Source organism: Prosopis cineraria, unplaced genomic scaffold, assembly GCF_029017545.1.
Source record: "Prosopis cineraria cultivar Desert tree isolate PC_DT_omini unplaced genomic scaffold, ASM2901754v1 PC9, whole genome shotgun sequence".
In the NCBI taxonomy this organism is placed as follows: domain Eukaryota; kingdom Viridiplantae; phylum Streptophyta; class Magnoliopsida; order Fabales; family Fabaceae; genus Prosopis; species Prosopis cineraria.
In genome coordinates, this window is record NW_026555340.1 from 485,208 (window position 1) to 500,412 (window position 15,205).

The 15,205-nt window shown below is 31.4% G+C and overlaps 1 protein-coding gene across 5 annotated transcripts; it reads left to right on the forward strand.

Annotated features, from left to right (window-relative positions):
• The first annotated feature begins 4,553 nt into the window (after window positions 1–4,553).
• Window positions 4,554–14,705, forward strand: LOC129319210 (uncharacterized). Of its 5 annotated transcripts, none has more exons than XR_008595463.1 (10): window positions 4,554–4,782; window positions 11,637–11,991; window positions 12,071–12,289; window positions 12,364–12,621; window positions 12,706–13,356; window positions 13,455–13,659; window positions 13,741–14,082; window positions 14,150–14,228; window positions 14,309–14,404; window positions 14,486–14,705. XR_008595463.1 is itself a non-coding variant. In XM_054964212.1 (10 exons), the coding sequence occupies exons 6-10, from the start codon at window positions 13,634–13,636 to the stop codon at window positions 14,591–14,593; spliced, it is 477 nt and encodes a 158-aa protein (XP_054820187.1). In that variant the 5' UTR covers window positions 4,554–4,782; window positions 11,637–11,991; window positions 12,071–12,289; window positions 12,364–12,621; window positions 12,706–13,356; window positions 13,452–13,633; the 3' UTR covers window positions 14,594–14,705. The 5 variants fall into 5 exon arrangements, 3 of the variants coding, with proteins under 3 accessions (XP_054820187.1, XP_054820185.1, XP_054820186.1); XR_008595462.1 differs by having other exon boundaries at window positions 13,741–13,908; window positions 13,978–14,228; XM_054964212.1 differs by having other exon boundaries at window positions 13,452–13,659; window positions 13,741–13,908.
• Window positions 14,706–15,205: the final 500 nt, after the last annotated feature.

Consider the following 15,205-nt stretch of genomic DNA (forward strand, 5'->3'; position numbering starts at 1 on the left):
AAGGTACTTGTTTCATAACATCTTTCCATATTGATTATTTTATTTCTTGTTGTAATTGATTTTAATACATTTTTTTCTATTTATCAAGGTATTTGTACATTTCTTTTTTGAAAAACACGAAGAAAGAGAATAGATTTTTATTTATTAGTCCTCATGATATTAGTCATGGGTCGATGTTAAGTGCATCTGAACAAGTAAATCTTCTAAAAGAAATATTCACAAAAAAGGCTAAAGTTGGAAAAAAATATGTTATTCTTAATACCTTACAATAGGGGGTAAGTATTTTATTAATTACTTTTTAATTAATTGTTGTGTTAGATACCTCAATTTTATTAAGACATAATCAAAGTTTAAATTTTTTAAGAAACATTGGATTTTGATTGTTATCAATCCTGTGGCTATTCCTTTGCCTTTACTTTATTATCTTGATCCTCTATTTGGAGGCGTGCTGATAGATCATCCTAATATGTTGAGGTTATTCAATAAGTAAGTATTTATATTTATAAGAATCATTTTACATATTCATATATATATATATATATATTTTTTGCATTGATTAATTTTTTTTCTGTTTAGTTAGGGCATTAAACAGCTTTTGTGGTCACAAAGAGCTCCTCTTTTTTCATAAATAAAGATTTCTCAAATAGTTATCAATAGACAAAGATTATGGTATATTTAATTTATACATGAAAGATTTTATTGAATTATGAAAAAATAAATTTATTTGCTTCATAAATTTATATTACTTTTTGGTAATTTTTTAGTCCCCTTTCCAACCAAATGATAATGAATGTGGGTACTACATTATGAAATTCATCAAGGATGTGATCATCCATGGTCAAACTTTTATCCCATTTGAGGTATGAAAATTTATCTAATTTTATTTAATTTTATTTGGGTTATATAATTTTTAATTTTATATATATATACACATATATATATATATGACTTCTTGTTTTAATATATTTTGCAGTACATTGAGGACATAAAATGCTTGGAATATAGTGATGAACAAATTTATGACCTAATTGAAGAGGGGTCATCATTTGTTTTGAATTTAGGACACTAGAACTTTACTATTTGTTGAATACTTTTGTAAGATTTGAGGCTTGTAGATGTCTTGACCTAGCTAGTTAGGGAGCTTAGAGATATTAATATAGTTGTATACTACTTTGTTGTACTGCAAATATATGTTGTATAATTTTTTATTATATAACTGGATTGTTTGCAAATTACTAGACTGGTTGTATATTATTGAATTTGTTGTTTTGGTGAAAAATTTTGGCACATAATATTTTATAAAATTTATTTTTTAAAAAAACAACACATTAGGTGACGTTTCTTCCATGAAAAAGGCCACCTATCTTAATTTATACTAAAATTCATAGAGTTGGCATTTCTTCATGTAAGAAATGCCACCTCTCTGAAAGAACATAGGTGGTGTTTCTCTAGTCCAAAAATACCACCTATGTTATTTTAAATTTAAAAAATATAAAATTACAGAGGTGACATTTACAAATTGTAGAAACGCTGCCACCACCACCTCTGTATGATTTTTAATTTTTTAAAAATTGTTTCATAAAGGTGGCATTTGTTCTTATTGAAAACGCCACCTCTGTGCAGAACACAGGTGGCATTTCAATATGGAATAAATGCCATCTCTCTTGGTTTTTTTTAAAAAAATAAGCTGGGAGAGGTGGTGTTTGCAGAAAGAAACGCCCTCGCTCTATCATAAGTTTTGTGGCATTTTAATAATTAATGAAACGCTACTTGATACCTATTATAGTATTGAAGTTTATAGCATTTTATAAACATCACGAAACTAAAATTTTAAATGCCACCAAAGGCTATTTCTGTAGTAGTGTTATGAGCTCAACAGGCTAGCTTATTTACATTATATATATATATATATATATTATATGTAATATATCACATGCACATCAATTTCACTATTTAATTTCTAAAGAAAGAATGCTAAAAAACAAACAAACAAATGATAAATAATAATTTTTATCCATTTCTTCTAAAATATGTGCATATATAATAAATATAAAACAATTAAATTTATAATAAAATTGATGGAAATCAAAAAAAGAAAAAGAAATTTTAAAATTCAGTTTTAATTGGCTATTGATTATTTTGAAAATTATTTATTTTTCATTATCTTTAGTTTTTCTATTTCATTTAGCATTAATTTAGGATACTATTAAAGATAATACATCTGTGCATTTTTCATTTAGGTTAAGTTTTCACATTAGGGTTATATTATACTCCCTCTGTTTAAAAATGTAAGGCATTTTTAACTGAATCTCATTCCTAATAAAGTAGTTACCTACTTTTTAACTAACCCTATCTTTTCATATTTACCCCTATAAAACACCCTACTATAAATATAAAGTCATTAATTAATAGGGACTCTTTTGAAAAAAGGTAATGATTATACCTCAAAAGATTAAAAATGTCTCATATTTTTGAATATCTAACTCTTTAAAAAATACCTTACATTTTTGAACGGAAGGAGTAGTTGATTAACGGATTATTATTATTATCTCTTATTAGTATATTATTTTTCAATTTAAGCTCTCTCTATATACCTCTCCATTATTTATTTAAACTTTTTTATTTGTCTGGCTCTTTGAAGAGTTGAATAAAAATTCGAGCATTTAAATTTTATCACTATTTCCTTTCTTGTCTCTCTCACCTCTCCTCTCTTCCAATTTAACATCAAAAATAAAAGAAATTGAGTAAAATACATTGAATTATCTTATATTTTGCTAAACTTATATAGACCACCCATCTGTTTTTTATAACCTACAGTTTAATTCAATTATTTATATTTTTAAAAAATATTCTGTTAATTATTGTAAAATATTTAATTTTTTATTTTTAATCATGTTGAAATATTTAAAATTATTAATTTTTGCTTATAATCTATTTGAGTACTCCCTCTCTCCCCAATTTAAGAAACTATAAATAATTAAGCACGGAAGTATTTAAATCAATGATTTTAAAATATTGTATTAGAATTTTAAAATTTTAAAAAATAAACATAAATTACATAATCTAGATCTTATTATATTAAATTCCTATTTCATTAAATTTTTTTGCATACATGTTTGAAATATAATTTTAGCCAACTTATTTATTTAATTTTTTAAAAAATGCTAAATAATTAAGTTTACATAAACAAAAAGGTTAAAGTGTATCTTTTAGTTCTTTAATTTTGACAAAATTTCTATCACTCACAATAACTTTAGTTAGTTGTTGTTCCCTTACTTTTATTTTTGTAATTATTGATTCAAAATTGTGACACTAAAACCAACAACAACCACATCTAGAATCAATAGTTACAAAACACAAACCTCTTTACTACTTTTAAAATTTATTTCCATCTATGTAACTATTAATTGACTATTAAATCATATATATTTGACTAAAATATCCCTATTTAAACATAAATGTTATATAAAAATCATTTAAGCTTCCCTAAAAAATTAATGGACAGTAATTTTTTTTTACACTTTTTCATTCATATTTTTTTAGTTAGGCTAAAGTACACTTTTAATTTTTTAACAATATACAAAGTTTTATTTTTATCCTTTAATTTTACAAAGTATCTTTTTAGTTCTTTAACTGTAACATTATTAGTTTCATTAACAAAAATTTTTAAAATTGAACTTTTTTACGTATTGACAAAATAATTTCAAATATTGAGACATTATGTTTAATTTTTTCAAAAAATAACAATGATCAATAAAAAAATAATCATTTGAAACTAATGCTATTAGGGTTAGAGAATTGAAAAAATATTTTATAAAATTAAAGAACCAGAACTAAAACCTTATATAAAATTATAGGACCAAAATTACCCTTTAGCTTTAAATTTATCAGTTTTTTTTTTAATTTTCAACTTTGAAACATAATACAAATTTTCTCTCATTTTGTACTTCTTAGTGGACGAACACATATAATGCCAATAAATAAAAAAATAATATATAATTCCTTCTCTTGAAACTCTCATATTTCAACGGAAAATTTTTCAAACTTACATAGTTTAGATGTACGTACATTATAGCAAAATATTGTTTTTAAACCTACATATCTAAACCGGTTAATGCGCCAACGGTTTAAAAATTAGGGGCGGTGGCATTCTTGTAAATAAGATTGAAGATATGATGATTTCTAAACCGGTTATAAAAGGAACCGGTTTAGAATTCAATATCTAAACCGGTTATAAATAATAACCGACTTAGATTTATATTTATAATTTAATATTTTTTATTTCCTTCATATATCTAAACCAGGTACGAGGATTAACTAGTTTAGATAATAATTTATAATTTTAAAAATAATTAATATATCATATCTAAATCGGTTATTATTTGTAACCGGTTTAAATATGTTTAAATTTTTTAAAAAAGTTAATTTTTAATATATCTAAACGGTTATTTTAAATAACCGGTTTAGATATGATTTTTTTTTTTCAAATTTTCACTATATCAGTTCTTCTGGACTGTCGAAGGTGCCGAAATTGCTCACTTGTTGATCTCTTTTGCTTTAAACAATCTATATTGCCCTTCATTTAAACCATCAGATTTTTCTTGCCTCTCACTCTCAATTTTGAAGTTCATGTTTGGTCTTGTGAGAGGAAGAGAGCTTAGAAACTTCAAACCCTTGTTTGCAGCCACTACTCTCCACCTTCATCCTCTGTCCTCAGCGTCGCCGGTGTGGGTCTCTATTCGCCGCCGCAGCTCTTCTTCTCCTCTATTTTTTTCCTTTTCGGTATGGATTTGCTCAACTCTCCATCTTCTCTCTGTTCTTTTGTTCTCTAATTGCTATGATAAATCAAATATGTATTGTGGAGAGTGGAGTGAGGGGTGAATGGTGACTGTAGCTAGCAATATCAAAGACCTAATGCTTTCATTATTTGATTTTTATATCTTTGGTTGAAATCTTTCTTGGCAAGAACTCCCTTGTGATTGTGGTGGATTGGCAAGAAATTGCTTTCATTGTTATGAGCGCATGCATACAAATCATTGTTGATCAGAATGGTGGACAGTTTATTCGTGCTAAATTGCTTTATTTTCCCCTGTTCGCCTTTCAGATTTCTTGCCTTAGCTTTGTAAATTCATATCTTGCACTATACTTATCCAAATTAGGTGATCTAGGACTTATTGTAAAGCCCTAGGTGTCCTTTATTAGATAAAAATATGGCTCACAACTTTTACTTCTCCAATTAGTACAGTTTAATGAATCTTCAAAATTGCATAGTTCTTAATCATACTGAGTCCAGATTAATGTATCCTATCTCATAAAATTCATATCTAGAGACATAGAACTCCAATTGATATGATCTTGGACTCTATGGAAACATTCTGGCATTAACTATACGGGAAAAATATGGAACATAATTTTCGGTTCTCACTTGATACAGTTTTATTAGTATTTAAGACTATCTCATATGGACTCTATTCTGGATCCAGATTTTATGTTCTAACTTGGAAAATACATAACATGAGCTATAGGAACCTAATTAATATGATCTATGGCTTTATGGAGATATTATCCAGTTTTCCATAATTTGAAATTATTATACAGGACGTTGCGTGTCTCAGTTGTCCCATTTTCAATGGTAAAGCCAACTCTGTACATAAGACATTTCACTTACCACTGATTCTCTTTTTTATCTTGAAAAATTCATAACTTAAGTTCTATGACTCCAAATAGCATCATTCCAAGTTCTATTAATCTTTGAATGTCTAGTTTAATCATAAAATTTATCACTGACTTTGGATAGCTCCGTTGATACAGAGTTTTGGTTAAATGTTGCTCCCTGTTCTTGCACCAACTTTTACCCATATTGCTGAACTTGCATGTTTGAAAAATCACATCTTAAGTACTACTGATTCAAATAAAGTCATGTTGGTGTCCTTTTAAATCTCTAAACGTGTTCTGTCTAGGAACAAATATTCATGGTTTTCCAGCTCCAGCATGAACATGAAACTAACTATTATGCAAGCATACTCATTAACAACATTCACATAGTCATTTGGTTATAAATAGGTAGACTTGGCATGTTTTGAGTCATTACATACCACCAAAATAAAACAACTTTGATTTTGAAATACTAACTAACATATTTCCACAGCAAGTTCCAGCAACTATGCAGCTCCATAATTTCATGCACTTGTGAAAATATTAATACAAATTCAGCACAACAATATTTACCATGGAATCAAATTTCCTAAATTGTCTTGCCTTTGTTTTCGCTTGAGTTTGATCCTTGCATGGTTAATAAACTTTTGGAGGGTGAGATTATAATAATCTCAATAGCAAAACTTACATTTACTTATGATGTACATGGTCAGTTCAAATAAATTATCATGCCTTATAAGCACATAACCATAATCACGGTAGAAGAATCATGAAGAAGAACATTCATCATATTGAATCTTGAGTTCAATTCTTCTTAGGCTTACATTAGAGAAACAAACTCTTTCTAAAACAATCAAAGCACATAATCACATCAACACTTACTCAAGCAACCAATACATACAAAAGTAAAGTGCAAGATTGCTACCTTATATGTGTTCTAACTTTGCTTTCCTTCTTCTTACCTTAAATCACTTAGCTTGTTCTTCAGTTTCTCCTTTTCTTCCTCCCATAATTCTCCAACTTTCCTCACTCTCTCTTGGTTTTGGGTTGCAGAAGGAAAGAAAGAATGAATGTGTATAAGGCTAATGGATATATATATATATATAGTTGTATTAGATGGAAATGGGCAGTGATACATATATATATATATATATATATATATTTTTTCCACCAAAAGTGCATCTGAAAAACCCACTTGTTGCCACCTCAACTCTTCTTACTTCATTCAAATCTATCTTCATGCCACCTAACCCAAAGTCATTGCCACCTAATAAAACTTTCACTACCTCACTTTCGTGTATCTTTGTATAATCTAATGGCTTGTGGAAATAGTACAACTCATTTATAGTTCATTTCTTATTTCATTGTCTTTGAAGCTTTGATTTGAGAGTGAGATGACAGCCCACGCACACAAATTATTCTCTTCCCTCTTCCTCTTTCATTTGTTTTAATAATAAACTTGATGGGAACTAATAATCAATAAATAAAGATGACAGCATAAGGTTGGCGGTTGAATTCTTCTATTGCCATATAATCCTTCTTTTCCAATTTTCCCATGTCATTACCTAATCCCTCCTCTTGCTCCTAATTTCGTGCAATGCCACACATCTATTCACATTTTAAATAGAGTTAATTATCTTGGTGACACATAATCCAATTCCTCTTTTATTTAGTCTCATATTTTGAGATCTAATTCCCACTCATTTACATTTTCCCTTTGAATTATAAGTGAAAAATATGTCTTTTTAATATCTCATATTGGGTTTTTTTTTCCTCAATCAAATACATGGTAAATGTCGATTACCATAAAATAACCCATTAGACTTGAATAAACATCAATAAATATATCATCTCTAATTTTGTACTCTCCTTCTTAAAATGTTAAATTGATGTCCATTGAATATAACTTGAACTTATTTATTATGATTAGGGTTCTCCATAATCCACCCAATAACCTAAGATGTCTCTTAGTTAAACAAAGAATAATGTTTTTAATTTAATTCTTACCATCTTTGACTTTCTCTTCTCTAAATTTTCCTTTGTATTCCCAAACATTTCTATATAATAATGGAGAATTCCATGTGTGCCCTCACTTTCCATAATTTATAATCTAATAAATTATATGTTATAAAACTAGACACAAATAAATTTCCTACAAATTCCTTATCTATATGAATTTCTTTGTTTTCTCTTTCCCGTATCTTGAGTGCATCTTAGGTATTGTTGTTTGTTGGAATGTGATTTGTTAAATTGTGCTATTATATTTTCTATTGTAAAATTATTGGGAAGTCCAGTTTTTAGGGAGGACTTTGCCGAAATTTTTTTGAACTTATTATTTAGCCCCGAAGTTCGTATTTAGATTATTAGTTTAGCTTAGGTATTGTTGTTGGTTGGAATGTGATTCGTTAAGTTGTGCTATTGAATTTCTATTGTAAAATTATTGAGAAGTCCAATTTTTAGGGAAGACTTTGTCAAAATTTTTTTAAAACTTATTATTTGCCCCTTCCTTTATATGGAAAGAGCTAAATAATATAGAATTGCCTTTCCCTTCCTCTATTTTAGAACTTTTTGTTTGGCCCTATTGTAATGGATTTGGTAATAATCCATGAACTCTATTATGTTTTAGGAGGTCAAATTATACATGGATCGTAGTTGGATAGATGCCAAACGAACAAGTACAGAATATGTTAATGGGGTTAAGGGGTTTCTAGAATTTTCTCAAAACAATGCTGAAGATGATAGTGAGAGGTTTTCTTGTCCTTGTAGGGACTGTTTAAATGAGAGTCGGTTAAGTGTAAATGATATATATGAACACTTAATTTGTAAGGGGTTTCTTAAAAGTTATAAAGTATGGATATGGCATGGTGAAAGATTGAACATGCCGATGCCAAGTACATCTCAATCTCGAGATGTTGATGATGACTATGATAATGATGATATGACTGATCGATTGGAGGACATGATTTGTGATGTAGGTAAAGAGGCCTTTGAGTAATCCCAGGTGTATAATAATATGTGCAATGATGTAGAGACACCTTTATACCCAGGTTGCAAGGAATATAATCTATTGAAAGCAGTGTTAGAATTGGTAAACTTGAAAGCTAGATCCAAGTGGAGCGACAAGAGTTTCACAGAAATGCCTAAGTTGTTGAAATTAATGCTTCCGAAAGAGAATATGTTGCCGGTTCGTTACTATGAGGTAAAGAAAATTCTATGTCCACTGGGCATGAAATTTAAGAAAATACATGCATGCCCTAATGACTGCATATTGTATAGGAAAGAGCATAAAGAGGAGCAGAAGTGTCTGATATGTGAGATACCAAGGTATAAAGAGAACAAAGCTCCTACAAAGGTACCATGGTATCTTCCAATTATACCGAGGTTTCAATAGTTGTTTGCTAATGAAAAGGATGCAAAGAATCTAAGATGGCATGTGGATGAGAGAATTTTTGATGGAAAGCTTAGACATCTAGCTGATTCGGAACAATGGAAGAAAATTGATACATTGTTTCCCGAGTTTAGCATTGATCCAAGGAACCTCAGGCTTGGACTTAGTACAAATGGCATGAATCCTTACGGTAGCCTTAGTAGTATACATAGCTAATGGCCTATTTTATTGGTGATTTACAACTTATCCCCCATGTTATGCATGCAACGTAAGTATATCATGTTATCTATGTTCATTTCGGGACCGAAACAACTAGGGAATGACATTGATGTGTACCTAAAACCCTTGATTGAAGACTTGACAAAGCTGTGGGAGGTAGGTGTGGACATGTTTGATGCGAATCAGAAGGAGGTATTCAAGCTACGTGTGATAATCTTTTGCACCATAAATGACTTTCCTGCATATGAAAACTTGTCAGGTTATAGTATTAAGGGGCATAAAGCATGTCCAATTTGTGAAGAAGGCACATGTTACTATCAACTTCATCATGGAAAGAAGATAGTCTACCTTAGCCATAGGAGATTTCTTGAAGAGGTTCACCGTTATCGTAAAATGAAGAAAGCTTTTTATGGCGGCCAAGAACATGAAACTGCCCCAAAGCCATTGACAGGAGAGCAGGTTTATGAATTGGTGAAAGACATCAATGTTTCCTTCAGTAAAGCTATAAAGACTAGTGAAAAAAATATATGGAAAAAGAGGTCTGTCTTCTTTGACCATCCATATTGGCACTATCTTGATGTGAGGCATTATATTGATGTTATGCATGTGGAGAAAAATGTGTGTGATAGTATTATTGGAACACTTCTCAATATACTGGGCAAGTCTATAGATGGTGTGAAAGCAAGATTAGATTTGGTAGATATGAAAATTAATGAAGACTTACACCCAAGGCTAAATGGTAAGCGAACTTATTATCCCTCGGCTAAACATACATTGTGCAAGGATGAGAAAAGAAGCTTTTGTGATTGCTTGCACAACATGAAAGTTCCCTCAAGATATTCTTCAAATTTTGAAAAAGCTTGTGTCGATGAAGGATTTGAAAATAGTAGGCCTCAAGTCTCATGATTGTCATATCTTAATGCAACAACTACTCCCGATGGCTATTAAAGATTTCAGGAAAGATGAACTGAGAGATGTCATAACTAGAATTTGCTTTTTCTTCAATGCTATATGCCGTAAAGTCCATGAGATTGAAGAATTGGATGAACTGGAAAAGGAAGCATATCTTATCTTGTGCCAACTTGAAAAACTCTTTCTTGCATCATTTTTTGACATTATGATACATCTAATTGTTCATCTAGTGAGGGAGATAAAGTTGTGTGGCCCTGTTCATTTACGATGGATGTACCCAATTGAAAGAAAATTAAAAGTCCTAAAAGGGTATGTGAAGAGTCCACAGCATCCTGAAGCATCCATTGTTCAAAAATATGTCTCTGAAGAAGCGGCAGAATTTTGCCAAGATTACTTGAATAATGTACGATCCCTTAGATTGAGACAATGTGATGTCAAAGATCATAGACGCGGCATTTCTGTAAAGAGTGTGGATCTTCATGAATTGCAACAAGCTCATTTACACATCTTGGATAATGTTGATCAAGTTCAAGGCTACATAAGTGAGCATAAAGAACTTGTGAGGAAGCAAAATAGTCGATCTAGGATGAATGAACAAAGACTGATTAGGGAACATAATAATACTTTTGCAAAGTGGTTCAAAGATAAGATTGAGAAGGAAGATTGTGTTTCTGATATTGTTAAAGGCCTAGCACAAGGTCCTGAATGTGATGTTATATGCTGGACTGCATTTGAAATTAATGGGTATTTATTCTACACAAAGTCTTTAGATAATAGGTGTAATGTGCAGAATAGTGGTGTTATGCTTGTGGCCTTAGGCATGCACTTCTCTAGTTCAAAAGACCAGAATCCTTTATTCACATCCATGCCTTATTACGGGGTTATTGAAGAGATCTGGGAGGTTGACTATATTAAATTTAGAATCCCCATTTTTAAATGCAAGTGGGTTGATGTTAACAATGGTATTCAACATGATAGGTTAGGATTTACATTAGTCAATCTGAATAATTTAAGTTTTGAAAATGAACCTTTTATTATAGCAAACCAGGCAAAACAATTATTTTATGTCACAGATTCGAGAAATAAAAGATGGTCAGTGGCTCTCGAAGGAAAAAGAGAGGTTAATATTGATGGGAAGGATTGTCCAAATTTCAATATTTTCGAGACTCCTTCTTTCTCAAGAGGCCTACCTGTAATGAATGTAGAAGATGAAGTGGATGATGAACATGGCACAAGAGATGATCACCGTGAAGGGATATGGGAGAATATCACTATTTAAAACTATCTTAAAAGTTAGTTATTTATTTATCATTTTGTTTGATTTTTTAAATTAGTTATTTCTTGCATTATTTATTTTAGAACATGTATGATTTATTAAAGTAGTTATTTCTTGTGTTTGATTCATATTAGAACATGTTTTATTGGCGATATCACTCATGAATTTTATTTATTGCTTAAACAGGATCATGGAGGATCAAAGTGTTAATCAGGGCTAACCCGACCTTTCTACTCCGATTGTGTCTACTACTGGTGACCAGAGCATCCCTGCAACAGGAGACCAAATCATGCCTAGCAACTAATCTGCATGAACGAGGAGACCTAGAAGTGGCACACGATTAAGAGAGGTGGCTTTGAGTCGAAGTAGAGGTGAAAAGATTCCAATTCAGTTTGATAACAATTGGAAGCCAATCGGGCCTAATGCGACCAAGTATACCAGTTTTGCAGCCCTCCAAGCTCGCAACAAGCTGAGTATATTAGCACCCATATAGGATGATGTCCTAGAACGTGTGAAAGAATAGATTTGGGAAGCCATCAATGTATAAAAAGTGCATTTTCATCTCTTGTTACTAATTATTATTACTATGTCATTAACAATTAGTAATGCACATATTGTAGGTCACCTACGAAGTCCCTACTAGTGCAGACTTTAAGCGAAGGTTGATGATCTGGGCTTCTGAATGTTGGAGGAGTTTCAAGACATCACTAGCTTGTAGATATGTGCATGTTGAGGTGCTAGAAAGACAGCCTTGGCCTGATCTTTGCATGCAGCATACATTTTTGGATGCAGCTACTTTTGAAGAATTCTTTAGGCTTCGGACTACGCCAGAGGCTTTGGTGAGTAGGTTTATTTTAATTTATTTTCTATTAGTTCATTTAATTTAATGTGTTTTGTTAATTTTAATTCACAGGAAAGAAGGAGAAGGACACAAGAGATTGGGAGAATGAATAATTGTCCCCAAACAATGTCTCATGGAGGTTATGCTTTGGCTGATAAAGTCTTGATGAAGGCTAAGAGGATGAAGAGAGAAGAAGAAGCTCAATCTGATCCTTCAATTCTACTATCTCCACCATCTCCAGTACGTCATGATGAGAGATGGATCCATGCTCATCAAAAGAAGGATGGGTCCTTTTCAAGCGAGTAAGCTCGTGATGTTGCTACCAAAATTGTAAGTATAGCAATTTGCCTTTGTGTATTTTTTTAAACATAAAAATATTACTAATTGTTTGTTTTTGTTATTTGTATGTTACAGAATGAGCTTAAACAAAAACAATCTGATGGATCATTCATTCCAGAGGGAAGGAATGACATCTTGACTGTAGCTATAGGGAAACCAGAGCATCTTGGACGTGTTAGGGGAGTCGGATCAGGGGTGAGTATAAGGGATGTATTTGGACCACCTCATCAATGCCATTCTTCAGGACTTGTGACAAGGGAGGAGATGACTGCGATACTAGCTCAAGCAAGAGCAGAGGCAAGGGCAGATGCTGAGATTACCCTTGAAGCTAAATTGCAAAAGATGAAGGAGGAAATGTTAATGATGATGAGCTCACAGAAGTAGTCAAGTGCCCCATATACCCACTCTCCTGCTTGTCATCCGAGCACTAAAAGAAGTAACATCGTTCCACTTCCTTCAGAGGATGACCCAGCTCCTGACCTTGAGCTATGCTTCTTATATGTGGAAGATCCAAAGAAACACTTAGTAGCACGCGGTCTCATCCATAAGGGGTTGAAATGCCACTTCCAGAAAGTTGAAGAAGATGTTGTCAAGGTCAACATTGAAAAGGTCTAAATTGATGATGCTCATGTCCCATTCCCTACTGATGAGATTAAGACAGTAAAAGATGCTAAGGGAACTTTTACCTTATGGCTAAAGAGACTTATTAGGATGCCTCAATATCTGGTAATAGAATTAATTAATTGTCATGCATTCCTTAAATTTAAGCACATTTTACTAAATTTTTTTAATTTAACAAGAGACTCCATCATTTGATAAAGTAGGTCGAAAGACACAGTTACGCGAGTTGAGTCCGTGGGACTAATTTGTCCTATTGGCATATGGTGGATCATTTCCTCCCAGAGTTTTTAAAGCAGTTCCTGATCTTGTTGGCATTAACAACTACAAATTTTTTGTTGAGAATAAGGATCTAGGCCGGATTCTCATTGATGGTGACCAAACTATGACGAGCATTCAAATTGGAATGATGTAAGTATCTTATTCTAAGTGTAAATTTAAATGAAATTGAACAATTGAGCTCTTAGAATTAACTTGTTTGAACTATCATAGGTTTTTGCATCAAATGTTGGTTTTCTCAAGCAAAGACAAACAATACGGATTTCTTTGCCCACGTTGCACTAATGATAAAGAGACCACCAAAGAGACAAAAGAGGAATACATGAATCAGAGGCTTAGTGAAGGCAACAAGGAGTGTTACTTTTCCTTGTTTCTCTATCTGTAAGTAAACATATTTGAATTTATTTGTAATAGTATTGAATATTTGCTTAAATCACTTTTTTTTTGCAGTACACATTAGCAATTGATAGTGTTTTCGATGAAGAGCAATTCTATCTTTTTTTTATGTTCTCTACATCGTAAACTCAATCCGGGAATGAAGAAGTCTTGTGAACAGTAAGCGTGTTTCCATAATACATTATTCTATTTGATTAAGTTACTAACTATGTGATGTTGATGATAGGGCTATGAGGATTGGCCAGCAAGTTCGGTTAGGCAAGGCCCCACGTGATGTCAAGGATCCTATATGGATAGAACCAAAGGTAATTAATATCTATCATCATAATTTCTTTTGGAGAGCTTTCTTTGAATTTAAACTTGACAATGTTGTGTTATTCTACAGAGTCGTCGTCAACCCCCTACTAACTTGTGTGGCTTTTATGTGTTGAGACACGTGTACAACATCATCACGGCCAGCTTGACAGAGTTTACTGAGGAGGTAAATTTAATTTTAGAGATCTAATATATCTTTTATTCACTTGGAATTGCTAACTTAAATTCCTTCTCCTTGATTTTTCAGATGTTTAATGATTCATCTCCATTTCCACAATTAGAGATCCAAGAAATTAGAAGACATTGGGGACTGTTTATGTTAGAGCTTCACAACAATAATCCACTTAATGAGTGAGTTTAGGATAGGTGTAGTTGAATTAGTAAAAATTATTGCATTTATTTGGATATTGAATATTAAATGAAATTGTAAATATTTTTAAATTAATTTGATTGAATTGGGTTGTATTCTGGCTGGCTAGATATATATATTGCATTTAATTTGCAGGTTTGCATCCTATCATTAGTGGGTTAAGTGAAAAAATGAAATGGTTTTTTTTTAATAAAGCAATGTTTGTAAACTGGTTGTGACCACAACCGATTTAGATGTTATTCATATCTAAACCGGTTATGATATCAAAATTGGTTTAGAAGTGTATTTTTAAAATGTGAAAAAAATAAAATCTTTTTATTTACCTTTTATCTAAACCGGTTTAGAATATCCCTTTTTCTAAACCGGTTGTATAACCGGTTTAGATATCCTTCACATATCTAAACGGGTCTTATCTAAACCGGTTGTAGAATCAGTTTAAATAAATAGTTGTAACTGGTTTAGTTAAGCATTTATACACTAGTGGTAAGAGTTTTGGAATTTTCTTGTATAACGTTACGTCTGAGATTTTTACTTTTTTTTTTGGTAATTGAAAATTTTTTGAATTTGAAAATATAAAAAATATTATTTTTAATTTGG

What these genes read in the sequence shown, in the direction of transcription:
- LOC129319210 (XM_054964211.1), top strand. Translation starts at nt 13,634, where the DNA reads ATGACGAGCATTCAAATTGGAATGAT. An exon ending in AGCATTCAAATTGGAATGAT is followed by an intron (nt 13,660 to 13,740) that starts GTAAGTATCTTA and finishes GAACTATCATAG; the next exon opens with GTTTTTGCATCAAATGTTGG. An exon ending in TTTTCCTTGTTTCTCTATCT is followed by an intron (nt 13,909 to 14,149) that starts GTAAGTAAACAT and finishes TGTTGATGATAG; the next exon opens with GGCTATGAGGATTGGCCAGC.